Genomic DNA, 20,329 nt, shown 5'->3' on the forward strand with positions numbered 1-20,329 from the left:
GGAGTTAGGAACTTACAATGTGGTCAAACTACAATGTAATCTCTGCTTCCTTAAAAGAAATTAGTTTTGGTTTAAGCTGAATTTTCCATCAGCTTTCCCAGATCATTTCAAACTTCAGACAGCATTTTCTGACCCTGTCCTAAGTTACCGAAAGCTTTATTTCTTCATGTTCTTTTCTCTATATAAGTTGCCAAACACATATTTCTCAAGATTAAAAGGTTTTCATTCTAATGAATAAGAAATACACATTTTGGTTATTGCTCCCAGGTGCAAGCTTTCATGGAGTAAAATACAGTAACAACATCTAGAGCTACCAACAGATCTGCAGAGCATTGGCCAATAAAAGCTAACCACTGCCTGCCCAAACACGGACAGGCAGAACTGCCATGGTCTTTCATCTTCGGGATATCTGAAACACAGAAGAGAATGCTGCTCTCAGTCTGCGCTTATTGCCTTAGTCCCTCTGCACCGCAGGGAGAAGTGTTCCAAATAATAGGTTGACTTACTGTTTAACCAACCTCCTTTAGAAAAAGCATAGCTACAATCCTAGCCTTAAATACAAAAAGGTCGGGAATCCATAACACTGCAGAACCAGAATGAGATTTTTAGGTCTAAGAAGAGAAACGCTTGAATCCTCATCTCCTGTGAGACCTGATGAAAGGCACTTGACTGTATTGAAGGAAATTAAGCTAGGTCATTCATAAGGAGTCTTCTGACAAATCTAAAGTTCCAGAATTCCAAGAAGTCAGCAAAGATTTCAAGAGCCTCAAAAAAGGTCTGGCCCGCTAAAAAGAAAGGAATCTCCTGTTGTCACACTTACGCAGTGGGCTGATTTATAAAGGCATTCTTCTGAAGCCTATAAGAGGAATAGCTGGGGAAAGACCCTGACTCCAGTGAGACTCCTTGTACAGAAGCAAAATTCTTTTCTGTCAGGTTGTAGGCTTCAAGCATCTTAAAACCTTTATATCAGAAAAGAAAATATTGAAATGAGGTCAGTTAAATTATTTCATTGCTTAAATCCTGAAATAAATTAGTCCAAGTTTATAGATGCTTACCTGGTGAGGTGTAGCCATCCAAATAAATGAGAGGACAACCTGCAATGTAGAGTGTTCTTTAAGTACGGTTCACCAACATGATATACAAACGTTGTATCTGTACAGAAAGCAGCTATGTATATCAAGTAAAGAAATCATTCATGCATTTATAAAAACTAACATCAATCTAATTGTAATAGATTTCTTGTCAACTTCCCGTGTGTAGGAGAAATTATACTATTGACCAGTATTAGCAATGTTGTCTGAACATACTCCAGGCCAATTAGAATTTTACAGTGTTCTTAAGAATAGTAAAATACAGTTAAAGGGGAAATTTCAGATGTTTCTCAATAGATTAAAGAGCTTTCTTTTCCACCCAGGGAATTTTAGATTTATGCAAAGGCAGAAGGAGTTTGTCCTCATCCAACTCTCTTCTCTGCCAAACCCCAGAGCCTCATGCTGCCTAACAAACATCATGTAACAGTGACAAGTATACAGTAGTATTCACCCTGGGCCCCCCAGAGCTGGGGATTCCAGAGAGTGGCTCTCAGGACCACAGGGAGTGGAAGTGAGTCAACTGTAGTTCCCTTCCCACCTTTCAACAGTACCTCTCCTTTCTGAGCTTCAAGGTCAGGTTTCATAGTAAATCACTGACGTTTGTTTACTACTGCCACCTCTAATCAGAGTTCTGAGGCTTTACGATAATGTTTAATAAGGGGGAATATAACACTTGCAAAGCATAGCTCTGCCTAGGGTCAAGAGTCTAGACTAGCCACATAACTGTATCTATAATCTAACACCCCAAGAATCAGTGCTAATGGATTGGGAAAAGGATAAACTGACAAAAATAATCAACATTTTGTACATCGCTACATTTTAAAAGTTGAACTTGAGATCTGGGAATAACAAGAAAAATTTACACTCAAAAAAAACAAATGGGAACCAAATGAATTTCTATGGAGCACACATGTCCAAGTCAGTGTTTTCATTGTTCCTTTGAAGTGCAGATGTTGACAGAACATATACCAATTGATTACTAATAGGGAAAACCTTCATCTCACAGAAATACTTCTATAAATGCATGCCTAAAGCTGAAGATTAATTTGTTCAAATGTCACAGGCATTGTATTGGTGGGAAAAGGATGTATTGAAACAGTTTATTTCCATACAAGGACTGTATTACATCTTCAACGCTTAAAATGGACCTCTGACAAGTTACATATTTAGCATAATCTCAATAGGAACAATGATTCATCAGGTTCTCAAGGGACTTCCCAGGATCTGTTTATGCACAGACTTGATCCCAGGTAGGACAGGAAATGAATGGCCTACCAAGTAATTATTTTTCAAAACAAGTGAGATTATTAAACCATGACATACTTGAGGTTGCAGTTTCACAGACAAATGTAATGAGGTTGTCCTCTATCTTCTCAAAAGATTCGAAGTCATCCACAATGAACACGTGCCGTTCGCTTGGTTTGCTGGCAATATTGGCGAGCTCATTGTACTCAACATCAGCCACACCAACCACAAAAACACTGAACCCTGCAGATGAATCACATAGACTTTTCCCCATCTTTTATTGTTTAAACAACTAAAAATCTTATCAAAACCAATGCTGTGTTTTCTCAGTGTATGCAGCAAATACTTTTAATCAACAAACTCTCTTTAATGAATATGGATTTATTTTTCCAGGTCTTCCTATTTTCTAGCTTATAAAATCCAATTAATTGGATTTCCTAGAACAAAATCTTAACAATAGGCAAATATTTTAATAGCAGAAAGATTTAACAGGGTGTACATTTCCTTCCACATATCTACAGTCCTGATAGACCCAAGAATTCTGCAGCTCTCTTAGGCACCATTAACATTTTAAGCTTATGTAACTTAGAAAGCAAGAATGGGCTCATTGAAAAATTTGATTCTTGGAACTGGTTTTCTCAATAAAATCAGGCTCAGAGGCAGCATTTTGGTCACTTTTAAATGGAATTTACAATTCCCACTGTCAATAACTTTCATTGATTTAGGTTGACACAAATAAAGTTTTCACTCCAAAAGCTTGACTTGACTGTAGAAAAATAATCTATATAAGGAATTAGTTGCATAATTAGGCATAAGCAATGTAACATGAGGAATAATTATTAATAACCCCCAAGTGAAGTCAGCTAGGAGCACAAATATGCTGAAATTTGCTCAAAGGGCATAACATAGTGGCAATAATTTATGAAAAGATAAGTGCAATTCCATATAACCATATAATTACCACAAAAGGTAATGCATAACACACATCCACCTTGGACCCTACAGGTGGTAGTGGGGGCGGGGGGCAAGGCAGGGAGGGTGTTAATGCAAGTACTGGAAAAACCTTGCTTCATCTCTAATAACTCTAAATAACAAATCCAAAGGGCAGTGTTGCCAGTTGGTGCTCAGGATGTTTGGTTCCCAAGATATACTCCAGTGATGTGTCCCTGAGCCTTAGCTACTCTTTCTTTGCAGGATACCTTTCAGGAACCTGCTTTGAGCCTGCATCTGCAAGGCTGTGCCATAGTGAAGGCTTTTTTATTCTCTCTCTGCACAGAAACCCGCATTAAGGCTCACTTCTGCTACGGCAGGAAATGCTCTAGGACCATCCCATTATTCCATTCTGTAGCCTTCCAGCCACCGTGAAGAAATTTAGTTTGCTCATTGACAGACCTTGAGTGATATCTTATACAAAGAATATAGACCATGTTATTTTTGAGCAGTTACCAAATCATTCCATAATTAAATATAAACTAATATTACAAGAGTATGAAGTACAGATTAAATAGAAACAATAAAGTAAAATCAGCAATTTTTTTTTTTTGCAATCATTGCTGACCATTTAAAACTGTTAATTAAAATAATGAGTACAATCACTAGGCATCAAATGCATGCCTGGGCTTACCTGACTGCTGGATGATGAAAGCTGCTTTCTTGACCTCATCCTGTGACCGACCATCTGTGACCACAACCAGCACTTTGGGGACATTCTTCCTCATTCCACTCTCCCAGGTCAAGACCTTTTCCTTGATAAACGTGAGAGCCTTACCTATAGCGTGTGGCATGCAACATTTTAGTGTCACCTCAATGCAAATTATCCAAATGCCATTAGCCATGCCCAACTGATAAAAATTTGAATATTAGAGTAAGATGATACACTCAGTTCTTCCACTCCAAGCACTTTGGTGAGTGAAGATCTATGTAGACTCTGATCAACTGTACCTGTCCTTGTGTTTCCTCCTCGGTACCTAATATTCTGGAGGGCCCCAAGGGCTAGCGCCTTGTCATTGTATGTGTTCAGCTTGAACTCAGACTTGACCTCATCACTGTACTGCACAAATGAGACCTGAAAGAAAATGTGGTTTGTGGTGAGAATAAGTCATTTTTTTGTGTGTTTCAATTTTCCAGTGATTCCCCTGGCTGCAGAATAGGATAAAGAAGTGTCTCAGACCTGATGGAGTATGATAAGCTCTTTATAACTAGTATTACAACACTGATTACTGTTCTCATTACATTATCTAATTTCTAATCTTTAATGAAATTGACAATAATTGATATTAAAATGTAAATATACTATGTTCATATGGTACCTTTCTCTAGCATATAGGAAGGGATGGGTGAAATCAGGGAGCAGTGAGGTTCCAAAATTAAATTCAAGAACACAGAACCTTGAACTCAAATGTTGGCTAAGCAATTGGTTCTGCAGTCAACTGCTCCTTCTCACTGACCACACCCATTGTTTATAAAACTATTGTACGTGTGACGACAGTCAGCACTCATCACAAACTTAGTGGCAGTGTGATTTAGAGGAAACAGGACAGTTTTTGTAGTCAGGAATCATTGGACTGAAGTTCTACCTCTGCCAATCAATAGCCACATGGCCCTGAGCGAATTTCCAACATCTCTGGGCTTTGGTTTCCTCATCAGTAAAATGGAGATAATTATACTTAATTTCAAGGGTTGAAGACATCTGTAGTAATCATGTATAAAAGTATCTAGCACATAGGAGTTAATACAATATGATAGCTATTTTTTTATTTTCTATTAGATACTTTAAATTTCTAAAACAATGGGAAAATGGCTTAGTTTTTGACACATTAAATTAAGAATATAATGGCCTGATTTTTTCCCTTTTGGGGTTGGAATAATATCCACAGGGTTATTTGGGGATTTTAAATTTATTATAGTTATTAAAGTATTTTTCTGTAAAAGAAGACATAAACATAATTTGTTTATGAAATTATTTGTGGTGTATATCTAAATCTCTTATTTTCATAATGTCTCTAAGATGCCTCAATGAAAAAGTATATACTGTCAAAATAAAGAAGAAAATTCATCAAGGGAAATGGGGAAGAAAAAAAGAAAATTCAAAAGAATAATAATAGAGTATAGTCTCTTGCCTTAAGGAGTCAGTGAGTTAGATAGAAGAGAGTTCCACAAAATACCTAAAGGAATATTTACTTTTCTGTTTATCATTTAGATCCAACTCCTTCCCAAAAAATACATGTGTAATGAAAATATCAAATAACAAAAGTCAAAACATAATTTGTACTGAAAAGTCTTTCTATGTAAAAAGAGAACTTTGAAGGAAATAGTAAGACATTACAAGTGAATAGCAACACCCACCTGAATTCCACCAGGATTAATTTCATCAAAGGCCCCCACAGTATTGAAGATGAACTTTACAACTTTGTTAAAATTATCATCCCCAATGCTCCATGAGGCATCAGTCAAGAACACAATATCTGCTTTGGCCCCTTTGCATACTAGGAAATAAAAAAACATAGAAAGCCCCAAATCTCATGAATTCTTTCATTCAGGTGAAATTATACAACTGAGAAACTATACAACCTTGCTACTAATCTAATTGGGCCTCAATTTCTGCTGTGGAATTACTTCAACTATTTAGATCCATCATGCAAACACATGCTCTTTTATCACGGAACTCTTCAAGTAGCTTTAAATAATAAATGAGAAGAAAATGAATGAAAAGCAACAATGTCCAGAACTTAACAGTTTGGAATTTTTATATAACTAATCAAATATTTGGTGCAAATAAGGTATGTTTTAATGTTAAATTAGGCCACTAGAATAAAATAAATATCTTTAACTGAATCTTAAGAGTCGGAGGCTTAAAAAATTTCTGAAAATAAAACTTTAACAACATTTTAGTGTATAAAAACTTAACATGTAGAATGTACAACACCAAGAGTGGACTCAAGTACAAACTATGGACTTTGGGGGATAATGATATGTCAATATAGGCTCATGGATTGTAACAAATGTGCCACTCAGGTGGGAGAGGTTGGTGCTGGGGGAGGCTGTACATGTGCGGATGCAGGTAACATTATGTACATTCTGCTCTATTTTGTGATGAACCTAAAACTGCTCTAAAAATAAAGTCTTTTAAAAAAAAATGAGTCAAGATTATCTATTGAATTTCAACAATTTAAAGAAAACCATATTAGACTTCCGGCCAAGATTGAGGCCTAGACAGACACGCTGTGTCTCCCTCCACAACTAAGAAGGAATACAACTACCTCAAAAATAAAGACAACCAGAAGTTTCAGAAAATCGAGCTGCATGGAAGTCCAACAAACAAAGATATAAAAAAGAAATACTCATCCAGACAGGTAGGAAGGGTGGAGCCAGGGCAGAGAGGACATAGTGTGGTGGCAGCAGCAGCAGGGGCGGCAACAGTGGCAAGATGGCAAAAAGCACAGTCACACATTTTAAAAAGTAGGGAGGGACACCTGGGGAACACTCCCAGCACCAGACCAGACTGCACAGCTCACAGTTCTAATGCCAGAGAAAATAAAGCCTCATTGCCTCTGACTGTGCAAACCAGTGGGGGTTGCGGTGGAGGAAGAAACTGCCAGTATGTCAATAGAGTATGCTTATATAAAGGGCCCCCATGGTCCTAGAACGTCCACAGACCCATCCACTCTGGGAACAATGGCCAGGGCAACAGGTAAAGAGACTCCAGTCCTATACAGAAGTGGGAGAAGTGCCTAGAAAAGGGTTGAGTGCTGAGCAAGCAGCATTGTTCCCTCTAAGACACCTCCACTACATACAGTGACACAACATGGTTAAACAGGTCACCTGTACTGATGAATACCTAAGGCTCCACCCCTTACAATGTAACAGGAGTGAGAGCTCTACTTAAGACACAGATGCAAACAAACACAGGAGCCTGTAAAGATGAGGAAACAAAGAGATATGGCCCAAAAGGGGGAACAGATCAAGGTTCCAGTGGGAGAACTAAGTGATGAGGAGATAGCCAACCTAACAGACATAGAGTTCAAAACATGGGTGATAAAGGTGCTCACAGGCTTGACAGATATGCTTAAGTATAGCAAACACATAAGGAAAGAAGTGAAGGCTATGCTAAATAAAATGAAGAAAAATCCACACAAAACCAATGGTGAAGGGAAGGAAGCTGGGGTTCAAATCAATGATTTGGGATATAAGGAAGAAAAAAAAACAGTCAGCCAGTACAGAATGAGAAAACAAGAAATGAAAAAAATGAGGAGAGGCTTAGGAACCTCTGGGCCAACTTTAAACATACTAACATCTGAATCATAGGGGCGCCAGAAGGAGAAGAGGAAGAGCAAGAAATTGAAAGTTTATGTAAAAAAATAATGAAGAAAAACTTCCCAAATTTGGTGAAGGAAATAGATATACAAGTCCAGGAAGCACAGAGAGTTCCAAACAAGCTAGGCCCAAACAGGACCTCGCCAAGACACATCATAATAAAAATACCAAAGGTTCAAGATAAAGAGAGAATCTTAAAAGCAACAAGAGCAAAGCAGAGAGTTACCTACAAAGTCGTGCCTATAAGACTGTCAGCTGATTTCTCAAAAGAAACTTTGCAGGCAAGAAGGGACTGGCAAGAAGTATTCAATGTGATGAAAAGAAAGGACCTATAACCAAGATTACTCTATCTAGCAAAGCTATCGTTTAGAATGGAAGGGCAGATAGAGTGCTTCCCAGACAAGGTAAAGCTAAAAGAGCTCCTCATCACCAAGCCATTATTATATGAAATGTTAAAGGGACTTACTTAAGAAAATCAAAACTATGAACATTAAAATGACAACAAACTCACAACTATCAACAACTGAATCTAAAAAATGAAAACACAATCCAACTAAGCAAACCAGAATAGGAACAAAATCCTAGGTATGGGGATCATCTGGAGTGTTATCAGCTAGGAGGGGGAAGGGAGACAAATGGGGAAATGGTGCAGGGATAAAGAAGTATTATTGGTTGGTACAAAATAGACAGGGGGAAGTTAAGAATAATATAGGAAAGGGTGAAGCCAAAGAACGTATATGCATGACACACGGACATGAACTAAGCGGGGTGGGATTGCTGGAGGCAAGGAGAGTACTGGACAGAGGGGAGCAAAGGGAAAAATAAATTGGGACTACTCTAACAACATAATCAATAAAACATACTTTACAAAATAGCAGAAAAACCTTCATGACAAAACAGAAAGAAAGAAAGAGAGAAAGAAAGAAAGAAAGAAAGAAAGAAAGAAAGAAAGAAAGAAAGAAAGAAAGAAACCCATATTGTTTTACCCAATAACAATACATTTATAATTTTTATCTTATTTAATCGGTTTAAAGAAATTATGGCAGGCCAGAAGCCTTCTAAAAGAAAAGAAAACTACTTTAAAAATATGAAATGCTTTCAGTTAAACTCTGAAAACAAAATGTGGGAAAAAATAAAATAGTAGTTAATTACTTTAAATTTAATTTGATAAAGCACGGAACTGTGCCAAATTACTGAAAGATGAGCTTCAATAGTATGTGTTTTTACCAGCACACTGCAAGTGACAATTTTGCCTCAAACTTTAGTAAATAGAAGTGTTTTAGCTTTGTGCACTCCAGGGCACTTCTCAGGTCAGAACCCAAAACTTCCAAAGCCATGGGCCCAGGAGTATCTTGCAGACATAGCCAAAAAGATGCCAGCAGCCCACAGAAATAAATGCCTATCATGTGACCAGGAACTATATAAGGTATCATGAGGTGTTAATCTGCAAAATTAAGGAAAAAGAGCTGGAGTAGTTTATGACTGATTCTGTTCACACCAAAATGTTCCTAGAGGGGGAAAGCATATCACTGGCAATCTTTTCTTTTAATCTAAAAATTCTTCAATGAGAATAATAAATCAGAAATGTTCTGTATCAATTGTAAGTGATGTACAGGCTGCATAAGTAAGAGAGCAATAAATCCCTTCTTACTTATTAAATTGCCAAATCAGCCATACTTACCATCTCGAGCTGGTGGAATTGTGGGAGGGGGAGGAGGTGTGGGTGGTTGTGTAGGAGCTTCTGTTGGTTTTAAGGCTAGAATTTAAAAAATAATGATTAGAAAACACAAAGTGTGCACATTTCATATCACAAAGTAAATTTTAAGAGTGATATAAATCTTTGATGATAAATTAAGTCTCATTGGCAAGGGTACACTGGGAATTATATTTTATCCAAATTTAGTATCATTGATAGTCATTCAACATTACTATAGCTGCAAAAACAAAGCCAATATTCAAAGGGTGAACAAAAGGCCTTCAGATAGGGTCAAACAAGTAAAGGTCACTAATATAGATGCATGTCAACTTCTCACTGTCAGCTAAGGCCATATCTCCCTCCTTTAGCCCTTTCCTTAAAATAACACCAACTCTGTAACTGCGGCAACATGGATTTCCTGCAGATAAAGGTCCTGAACCAACCACAGACTCCACCTTCAAGAACCTGCCATCATTACACTACTGCTGCCTATATGAAGAAATGCCTATACAGGAGTCATGTAAGTCTCCCACAACTAGGGCATTCTATGCTGGAGCCTTACAGAGGCATTCCAGATTACTCAAAAACTCACTGGTATGTTCCTTGACAGAGACACCAGGACCCTCAAGGTTTGGTGTCTGCACAAAAACAGTGACATCATAATCAGTGTCTGGTGAAAGGCCAGAGAAGCAGTGACTGGTTTCTGATCCACGCACTGTAATTTCCTGTCCTCTGGTTCCTGATTATGAAAACAAATGAAAATGTCAGTGTCATCATCAATTACATTTAAAGGCATTTTATACTTAATTTTATAAACAAAATATATTTTTTGAATATTTATTTTTTACTGTATTTTTTCCATTACCACTAATTCCCCTTATACCCTCTTCCACCTCGACTCACCCTCCTCCCGCTGCAATCATCACACTGTTGTCCATATCCATGGGGTCTTTCTCTTTATTGCTTGATCCCTCCACCCTCCCAACCCACCCATGCCCAGAACTGTCAGCCTGCCCTCTGTCTACGAGTCTGTCTCTGCTTTGCTTGTTAATTTAGTTTGTTCATTAGATTCCACAGACAAGTATAAGTGAAATCATATGGTACTTGTCATTCTCTGACTGGCTTATTTCACTTAGCGTAAGGTTTTCCAGGTCAATCCTTGCTGTCACAAAGCCTAAAATTTTGAAGTTAAAATTGCTGCTATTATGGGCTCCAGTTTTTGTGTCACATACGTACCATCTGCAGGGTTTAGCTTTAGCCTGTAGGAGGTGCCTGCCCGGTGAGGTGACCATCTAACACAGAATGTATCCCACCCGACCTGATAAGTTTTCAGATCTGTCACATTCAAATACACTACAAAATAAAGAAAGAAAAATAACAGATTTACACTGTAAATAAAGGCAGAAAAGCATACTTTTAATCATAACATGATTTTAAAATTTCTACAGTAGCTAAAAAAAAGTCTAAAATCTTGCTATTTTTCTTCATACATGAAACATACATGAAAATGTGGTACAGACAAAACAGATCTCCCTTTCTATCACTGATTTTCAAGAGGAAAGAAGTTCCACATAGGCCTTCTCAACACTAAAAATGTCCAAGCTGTCTCATGGAAAATAAGACATTTTTCTAGAAGGCAATCTTAAGTTCTTAAATAATTATTAAAACATTGGCAACAACAAAATTTATCTGGGCTGAATCAATAATCATGACATTTCTGTGAAAACTTTCAATTAAACCAATGGTAATATATGTTTTAACATCAAATGTCAAAAAAAAAAAAAAGCTATCAAAAAAACTACATAGCATCCTAACTCTAATTTTACAGATCATTCATGTCAAAATGAAATTATAATTTTTCTCTTTCAAAATTCAAAATGCAATATTCCGTGAACTAAACATATTTCATTTTTATATACTGAATTACATTAGTTACAGATTTGTTTAGCTGGACATAAAAGGGTCACACCTAGTTAATGCTGAGGAAACATGCATATGTTAAGAAGTAAAATTAAAACAGACTGACCTCATAATTTGCACTACACTTTTTTTATAACCATGCAAAGATGCATAACTCACATGTAGTGCCTTGATCGGTCAGGGGGACACTGAGTCCAGAATCATACTGAGCATACACATTTACATCATAGATGGTGCTGGGACTGAGGTTGTGTAACGTGTATGATGTCACTTCTCCAACAAAGACTTCCATAGGCTCACTGGAACCTTTAATAACAATCACAGAAATACAGATATGTGTCATCACTAGTCTCAAATTTTTCTTAAAATCAAAATGCCTTAATTTATATTCCATTGAGAGTATGAACACCATTAATTCCAAAGCCCTTATGTACTTGTTCACCATAGCTCATGCTACATTATATGGTGAATACAAAACTGTAAGCAGACTCTGGATTCTTTACCCTCTGATTCTCAAAGCACAGCACCATTCCTGGAATATAATAGACATGTAATCAATGTTCCTTTACTGATTAAATTAATCCCACAATTAATCAAGCCTCTTCTCTAAGCCTCACTTTGCCAGCACAGTGCTTTGCACGTAGTAGGTGGTCAATTAACATTTTTTAATGTGTGGGAGAGATGATTTAAGAACATCCATATTGGACCTCATTCCATAAGTTTAGTGACTAAAGGTCCTCAGTTATTGACACCTCTTCCTCCTTTAAGCTCTCTCTTCATTTCTTACACAAGCTCACCTTCCCTTTCTCTTATTCTCTCTCTATGTTTTTCTAGGAAAAAGTTTCTAGAAATTTCAGAAAGTTCATGCCTTCCTGGGTACATGGGAGATGCCCTCGAAAATCTGGTACAAAGAGTATCTTTCTTCCACCCTTCTAAGAATATAGACAGCACATAGAAATATAGCAAATACTTTAATAAAGGTGATATCTGTTTAGGTGAAAGTATCAATGGGAAGTTGAAAGCAAGCTTGTTATAAATAAACTAAAATACATATGCCCCAAATGGAATAATATGTTGATATAATGGGAAAAATACAGAACTTTGTATTGATTACATACGCATTATTTTATAATCATAATAACACACAGGATGTCTGAACAAAAACACCTTCAATTTGTGCAATTCTATGAACCAGGTAAAACTTTTTAGTCATCAAACAAATGAGAATCTCACCTACACCCATAGTAACAATAATATTTTAGATTGTTGGCTTAAAATACTATTTCCAGAAACATTACCTCTGATTAAGCTTCCTGATGTGATAACTGAATTGTCAGTAGAATCTAATCATAGGGGATGCAACAAAGAATACTCTCATACCCAAAAAACTCTCCAGTGCCTTTCTATGATGATAGAAGTGCTTCCTTACCCACAGGCTTATACACGATTTTATATCCAAGAACTGGAGAGGGTGAAGGATCCCAGGATACCCTGAATCTTGTATACCATTCATCAGAGATGTGCATGTTCTGAGGTGGAAGTAGTCCCACTGCAAACAAATATTGACACACATTATTGACTTTTCACTGTCACACAGGGAGAGCATAGAGCTTAATGAGTATTAATCGTAAGTATTGATAGTACAACCCCATGAAAGAAATTTTGTAATATCCCATAAGTTCCTTATCCAGAAAACAAAAGATATTGAAACATTCAACATAAAATTTAGGGGGTTTTCAAACCAAACCACAACTCAAATAGACTCAGAAACTGGTGATTTCGAGAGCTGGTATTTTATATGATGCAGAATGATAGAAAATATAAAACCTCATACCACTTTTAGAATGTTATAGATTACAGATTACTAGAGCCAACAAGCAATTTAGAGACTGTCTAGTCCAAACACCTTATCACATAAGATATAATTTGCCCAAGACCGCACAGCTAGCGAGTGACTAAGATTATGTTCTTTCTCAACACCATTATATTTTCCACCAACATAACCTGGAGTTAATTCTCAAGCCTTCAGAGGTACTGCCTCCATCTCTATATTCTATAAAAGCAATGCTGTTAGGTAGCATGTTAAGTAGTTGCTGAGTTATTATTCATAGATTACACAAACAAGGAATTCAATTTAAAAAACTTTTTCACAAGAGAAATTGGAAATAGCATTGAGCCTTCCTGGAAAATTCAATATCTAGGAAATAATTTTTTTAATGTATTTGATAAGCACAAAATTCTGAAATATGTCATTTCCCAGAAAAGTAAGCAAAATATATTCTAAAACCTAAGGGCAAGTAAAAAATGGGAAGTTGTTAAGTTAAATTATCCTGATTTTAAATTAAAATCACTAAACTGAGTCTTCGTTGCCTCAGTCCTATAGACAAAAGATATCAATAAATATATAAATTCCTGGTCTTGAGACACTGACCTGAACCAACTCTATCCTTGCTTTTCTCTTACAAGCTTTTGAATGTTACCACTCCCAAATTCTGTAATGTTCTCAAGGTCATTTAAGCACAAAAAGAGTCTAGGCAACTGAGTGTAGTAAAAATCCTGAAATTGTGCTGAACAGAGTGAAAAAAAGGAATGCCAATATCGACCAGCAATAGAAAACAGATCTATAGCTTAGCATGTCTTTATGCTGAAGCAGTAGCTCTCAGCCTGGGCATATTAGAATATCAGCAGGTCCAGGCCACACCTCATACCAGTTACATCAGTAACTCTCGGGGTGGCATCCAGGCAAAGCAATTTTTAAAGATCCTCAGGTGATTCCAATGAGCAACCAAGCTGGAGAAATTTTGCTCTAAACCATAAGAAATTGCCACCAGTACAGGCTAGAAAAGATGTCTGAACATTGGTAATTCTTTGTAAATTACTGAATACAATAGAAAAAATATTTTTTAGAGCTATATTTGTAAAGAGAGAAGATGAATGATAATCATCTCATTTATTTATGACTTAAGATTTTATCATGATGAAATGTTTTTTGCTGCTACTAAATTGACTGAGTTAACAGCGACAGGCTAAACTGGTAGCACACAAACTAAAATAATATTCAGAGAATATGCAGTGGATTTCCAAAGGAGAAATAAAACTATCTCAAGCAAAGCAAAATATACAAACTTTTTATCCTTTTTCTTCTTTAAGTGGACCTTTAAACAGTTAAAATTCAAGTCCTAGTCCTATATCCTTTTGACAAAATCCAATGTCTAATATAATGCAATACTAATGTACTATTTGCTTTGCATTGGTAAAAGCAAAATTTAAAGATTACAAAAGATATAAGACATTTACCAGTTCTTCCATTTCCTATTAGATGGCTACCATCTCCATCTTCATAAACAGCAATAACAGTAATTTTATATGGAGTATCAGCTTGCAGGGGCTGCAGTATTACATTGTTCCTTCTGCCTGGGACTGTGGTCTATAGGGGAAGTTAAATTATAAATTTATTTTCAGCTAGAGGACTTCCAGATCAAAAGACAGTATTGCTTTACATATTCCCATAAACAGTAACGCTCTCTTCATATTTTCTTTTTGTTGCACAATAGCTCATGACAAGGCAGATGTCCATGCTGCCTGTGTGCGACATGGGAGGATGGTTTTAGAGTCAGACAGATCTGGGCTCAAATCTCAGATCAGTCATTTACCAGCTTTATGAGTTAGCACCTCTGAAAGAAATAGTGAGAATGAAAAGCAATAACACGTAAAACACCTCAGCACACGTTACCGCGTACTGCAGCGCTCAGTAGTATGTTTGTCTCCTGCATCTCTCATCGGTATATGTTACATTTTTGTGTATTCCTTCAACAAATATTAACTAAGTACTCACTGTATGTACCAGTTTGGCTAGTACTAATTAGGTAACAAAAGATAAAAAAAAATAAAAAATAGAAAATACGTTAACTACCTCCGTGAAGAGGAAACGCATCAGATAGATCTCAATCTCTCTTTCAACACTAAACTTTACTTCCGTAAACAATGTGAATCACTTAATGCCTGTGATTCCCAGAGTGAAGTTCCTTGATTGTGAATAGTATATTGGGGCAAGAAATTATATTTGTACTGCTTTCAGAAAGTAAAGGGAAATTGCATAGTTGTACATGGGAAGGCTGAACAAACATTAAAGCGTGAGCATCTTTGTTTTGGCAAACTAAGTGTGGCAATACTGCTTATGTCATTTTGATCAGAAATACTAAGCGGCAATTATATGTGTTTCTGATTAATAAAAATGAGGACTTAAATTAAAGCTTAATATATCAAGTTCAAGTAGGGAGATATTTTATAACATAGAGATAAGGGAAGGAGAATGATGAAAGAGAATGTATGTAGTAAAATGGTTGCAAACCACAGACCAAACTGCTTTATAATCAACAATGTGTGTAATCTTTCACCATCTAAATGGTTATTAAACTTTAAAGAAAGTGCTTACTTTTTCCATTCATAACAAATTGGTATGTATAATGAAGGCAATGAGGATGCTATAAGAAACTTGAACCTGGTTCTAGGGAGATAAAATATGATACTCAAAAAGTTTGAAGCTAATATTAGAGTATGTAGAAAAGAGAGGTCAATTAGCATGGATATTTAAGGAAGATCTTGTAAAGGAATTATATTTTAAAAACAGGTAAGATTTGAATAGTCACAACATTTGAACATTAATTTAGATAGCTCAGAATAACTGGTATGTTTCACTAGCTTTTACTCCTATGATCATATTAAATGGTTAGAAATATGCATTTCATGAGATAAGACAGTTTTTCCATCTGTTTTTAGAATAAAAAATGAGCCCCAATGACACTGATTCTCTATAGTACAGAAGGCCATACTAGGCACATTCAGGTGATCCCAATATCATGTCAGAGAGTCATGGAAAATGTAACATCACATAAGAGTCAAGGACTCAACTCTAATCCTAGCACAGTCCTAAAGAAGAAAGCTTAATTTCACCTTCCAACCACGCCATATTACAAAATGCTCAGATAAAGGAGAATGAGACTCACATATTCATCAATTGGATCACCAACGGTGGGAGAATAAATGATCCTATATTGCTGAACTGGCCCATCAGCATGGTCCCAGGCCACAGAGAGGCTATTGGTTGTCTCCCCAAAGACTCTCAGATTTCTTGGTCCACTTCGTGGTACTAAATAAATAAAATAAAATACAGAAGAGTTATTTGCCTGCCTGTGAGCATGATAGACATGGGGATGGTGGGAGGGTATAAAAGAATTTTACCATGGTCAGATTAAGGAAGTTACTGTCAGGTGTTTCTAAATTCACTAGGTTGTTTACTCCCAATGATAAAATACATATCTTCTATAGTTTTTTATGAGAAAACATAAACAGTATAAAATGCTACATTTCAGAGCTACAGTTACATGCTGAACTTCCAGTGACGTTTAGTGAACCTAAATGTGCAGACTGGGGCTGGGGTGGGGGGAAAATTTTTTAACCACTATAATCGCTTTCTGTTTAATGAAACATAGAAGCCAAGCCCTCATGTTTGAAAAGTACCCATTTAGTGAGTAGACCTACTGAAGGACAGTAGGGAAGAAACCCCTCCTTAACTTAGGTTCTCAATGAGAATATGACCAAATAGAGTTCACTCAGCACAAAGGGCAGTTATGGACCCAAAGCTTTCGCCTGGAGTCTTCAGGCCTAGCCTCACCTGCACAAAGGTAGAGAAAGCTCTCACGACCTCTCACACCTCCCACTGCTCATTCACTCAGAGAAGCCCTGCCACTGAGTTACAAGGGACTGGGGTGGAGAAAGGATTTCTGCCTCACGTGTTCGGCCCTGGCCGGGGCTGGGATCCCCCTCTCCATCTGAGTAGAGAGCCACGATGTTCACAGAATAGGGTGTGTCCGGAATCAGCCGCTCCAGGTGCACTGTGCGGGTGTTTCCTGGCACCACAATCTGGAAAAGAAGAAGAGCCAAATTCTGCCTGATGACAACCCAAATGCTTACCAACTCTGTTATTAGTCAGCATAATAATTCTGATAATAAAAGGCTGAGCCCAGACACGTTAGAAGCCAACTACTTGTGCTTCTTCATGAGATCTGCCCAACCCACATGATTATACTCAGAAATTCCCTCTCCAAACAAAGTTCACACTTACATTTATGTTTATTGTAAAGATTCTCAAATATAACATACAATGCTCATGACAGTAACCCAAAGAACATTCCTGAATGATAGATACATATAAGAAACTTCTACCCTGGTCAGGGAGAAATTCTGTATTACAATGGAGAGCAACTCTATGCAATGATAAGGACAACGTTTTCTGAATATGTCCTGTCATACATAGGGACATGCAAATAAATATTCTTACAAAACACTGTATTATTCATCATTTGTTTATTTCTGTTTGTCATTATTGTTTATTTTTATAAAGACTTGCAAAGAAAGTTAGTCTATAAATTTACTTTTTCTTAAGTGTTCTGATATAGTTGTATTCAAATCAATAGTTTTTTATTTCTAAATTATTAATTTACTTATAAAACTGAATACTTCCATGGCAATTTTTATAAGCCAGTGAAGGAATACTCTAAGATAGCTTTATAATAAGACATTTGTACTTTACAACAACAGCCCATATTGGCAAGGTTCAGCAATAGTTTGCATTTGTTACTGAGGTTTTTAACTTATGTTGCTAATTTGCATTTTCCCCCAAAATTTAGTTTTTCTAACCAATTTTATAATTAATACGCCTGCCTTAATTCATCAAAAGCAATCATGTAATCATTATACTTTAGCATATTTGCAGTTTGCATTCTCATGGACCACTCAACATGACACAAACATGAGCCTCCATTCATCGGGAAATGAAGTTTCCCTGAGACTCGGTGCCACACCAACAATGGACTTATTATTCTGGGCCAGCAACCATGGCAGGAGGCACAGCAGAATCCACAAAATTCATCTGCTGAGCTCAAGGAGACAAAGTTACTTACAGATTCTGAGGGTCTTGTGCCATCCGCAGGAGAATACACAACGCGATACTGCTGCACAGGCCCAGGGGCAGGGTCCCAGCGAACATCTATGCTGTTGGGCGTAGGATTGTACACTTGCACGTCTCTCGCCAATCCTCTCGCCACTGAGAAAGGAAGAGTCAATGCATATTTTTTAAGTCTGTTTATTCATGTTGAGTTTTTGTTATCACTACTCCAGAACTTACACTCTGTAAAAGGATAAAACTAGCCTCTTTAAACATGTAAAAGCAGATTTAAACTACCCCAATCCAAATTTACCCAGTGTTAGCCAGTAACGGCCTTTGTATATTGGGAAGCAAAGTTGTTGCCAATAAAAACAAGCCAATAGCCCCATGGCTGGTGTGGCTCAGTGGATTGAGCACTAGCCTGTGAACTGAAGGGTCACCGGTTCAATTTCTGGTTCGGGCACATGCCTGTGCTGCTGGCTGGGTGGGAGCATACAAGGAGGCAAACACGGGTTGATGCTTCTCTCCTCTTTCTCCCTCTCTTGCCCTCTCTCTAAAAATAAATAATTTTTTCTTAAAAAACAAGCTAATAATTGTAGTAATACTGGGTTGGACATAAAGGGACAAGGGATAAGGAACAAAAAACCTGGAAAAGAAGCTTCAGTTTTCCAATATAAGTAACAGAGAAACAGAGAGGGGGGATTGTATTGTGTTTCTGATTTTATGAATGTCTTCTACGATAATTGAAATTAAAGGCAAAAGGAGGGAGAAATAAGATCCTCAGATCTCAATTATCTACTCCAATAGGAACTTAGAAAAATATAAACTAAATCCATGTATTAACTCCAAAATGTAGTTTAGTCAATAACATCATCTTTCTAGACTCCTAATCTTTTACCAAAAGAACCCAAAGAAATATTTATAAGTATTCACAAAAAACTTTAAGCAATACTACAAAGAACAGTAAAACCACTATAAACTGGTTTTCAAGATGGTAATGGCAAATAAAAGCACACAGATTTTTTTTTTTATTTATTTGTTTGTTTGTTTATTTGTAGAGAGAGGGGAAAGGAGAAAGAGAGGGAGAGAAACATCACTGTGTGGTTGCCTCTCACTTGCACCCCCAACTGGGGACCTGACATGCAGCCTAGTCATGTGCCCTGACTGGGAATCAAACCAGCAACACTTGGCTCGCAGGCTGATTGATGCTCAATTCACTGAGCCACAGCAGCCAGGGCTAAAAGCACACAGATTTTTAATGTCAAAAGACACTTCAGCAAACCAGAGAACTGTGCAATCAAGTAATATGAGGAACAGATTTCAACAATTCACACTACAATGCCAACTAAAAACACTGCTTCACACAAATTTATAAAACACAAAGCAAAGGTCAATGAATCTTTTTCAGTGAAAGAGAATAACCAAAGTGTCATACTAATTATTATATGCACATTTATAAATCTTGAAATTATTATCTCAGAAGACAAATGCCATTATAAGTTTTTTATTTCATACACAAATAGTAACAGTTGGGGGTGTTTGGGAGGTGAATTATGGGTAATTTTTATGTTTTTATTTAATTACTCTGAATTTTCCAAGTTTTTTTCCAATGAGCCTATATGGTCTTTATAATGAAAAGCGAAATTGTTCATGAAAAGACTAGATTTTCCTGCCTTCTTACTTACATGTCCTTCCAGTGTCTGAGGTACGTCCCCCATCACTCTCAGTATAAACAGGAACTACTGAAACAGTGTAGGGGGTATCCGGCTGCAGGTTCCTCAGAATAGCATAATTGGTATTCCCAGGGATTGGTACCTAAAGATTTTAATAAAACATAAAGCACTCAATTTTAAAAAAACTCATAAAAGAAATAATACTTCAAACAATAGAACACTCAAAGTACTAACTCAAGACCAAATCAAGAAGCAAGCTCTGTACTACTGGAATATAATGTCCCCATATAAACTGTCACAAGAGGTTATGAAGACTTTTCTAGACCCTTACATTTACCCTAGGCTCCCCCTTCAGAACTTCTGTGGTGATTACTTCCCCCAGCCCCAAATTCCCATGTCCCACTTATCACCCAGGCACCAAGGCACCAACTTATTCTCTGTCAAA

General features: G+C 36.9%; 1 protein-coding gene across 1 annotated transcript in view; it reads right to left on the bottom strand.

Moving 5' to 3' along the window:
* COL12A1 (collagen type XII alpha 1 chain) overlaps nucleotides 1-20,329 on the bottom strand; it is a 118,239-nt gene that overhangs the window by 30,582 nt on the left and 67,328 nt on the right. The window contains exons 34-49 of the mRNA XM_090282670.1: nucleotides 19,897-20,026; nucleotides 18,228-18,370; nucleotides 17,058-17,187; nucleotides 16,272-16,414; nucleotides 14,563-14,692; nucleotides 12,695-12,814; nucleotides 11,425-11,571; nucleotides 10,582-10,698; nucleotides 9,938-10,084; nucleotides 9,331-9,405; nucleotides 5,682-5,821; nucleotides 4,278-4,401; nucleotides 3,961-4,104; nucleotides 2,415-2,579; nucleotides 1,056-1,094; nucleotides 821-959 (exon numbers count right to left, since the gene is read on the bottom strand). Of these exons, the coding sequence (XP_090138796.1) occupies nucleotides 821-959; nucleotides 1,056-1,094; nucleotides 2,415-2,579; nucleotides 3,961-4,104; nucleotides 4,278-4,401; nucleotides 5,682-5,821; nucleotides 9,331-9,405; nucleotides 9,938-10,084; nucleotides 10,582-10,698; nucleotides 11,425-11,571; nucleotides 12,695-12,814; nucleotides 14,563-14,692; nucleotides 16,272-16,414; nucleotides 17,058-17,187; nucleotides 18,228-18,370; nucleotides 19,897-20,026 (2,033 nt within the window). The remainder of the gene's footprint in view (nucleotides 1-820; nucleotides 960-1,055; nucleotides 1,095-2,414; nucleotides 2,580-3,960; nucleotides 4,105-4,277; nucleotides 4,402-5,681; nucleotides 5,822-9,330; nucleotides 9,406-9,937; nucleotides 10,085-10,581; nucleotides 10,699-11,424; nucleotides 11,572-12,694; nucleotides 12,815-14,562; nucleotides 14,693-16,271; nucleotides 16,415-17,057; nucleotides 17,188-18,227; nucleotides 18,371-19,896; nucleotides 20,027-20,329) is intronic.

This window comes from Furipterus horrens, unplaced genomic scaffold, assembly GCF_987537825.1.
Source record: "Furipterus horrens unplaced genomic scaffold, mFurHor1.1.pri manual_scaffold_6, whole genome shotgun sequence".
NCBI lineage: Eukaryota > Metazoa > Chordata > Mammalia > Chiroptera > Furipteridae > Furipterus > Furipterus horrens.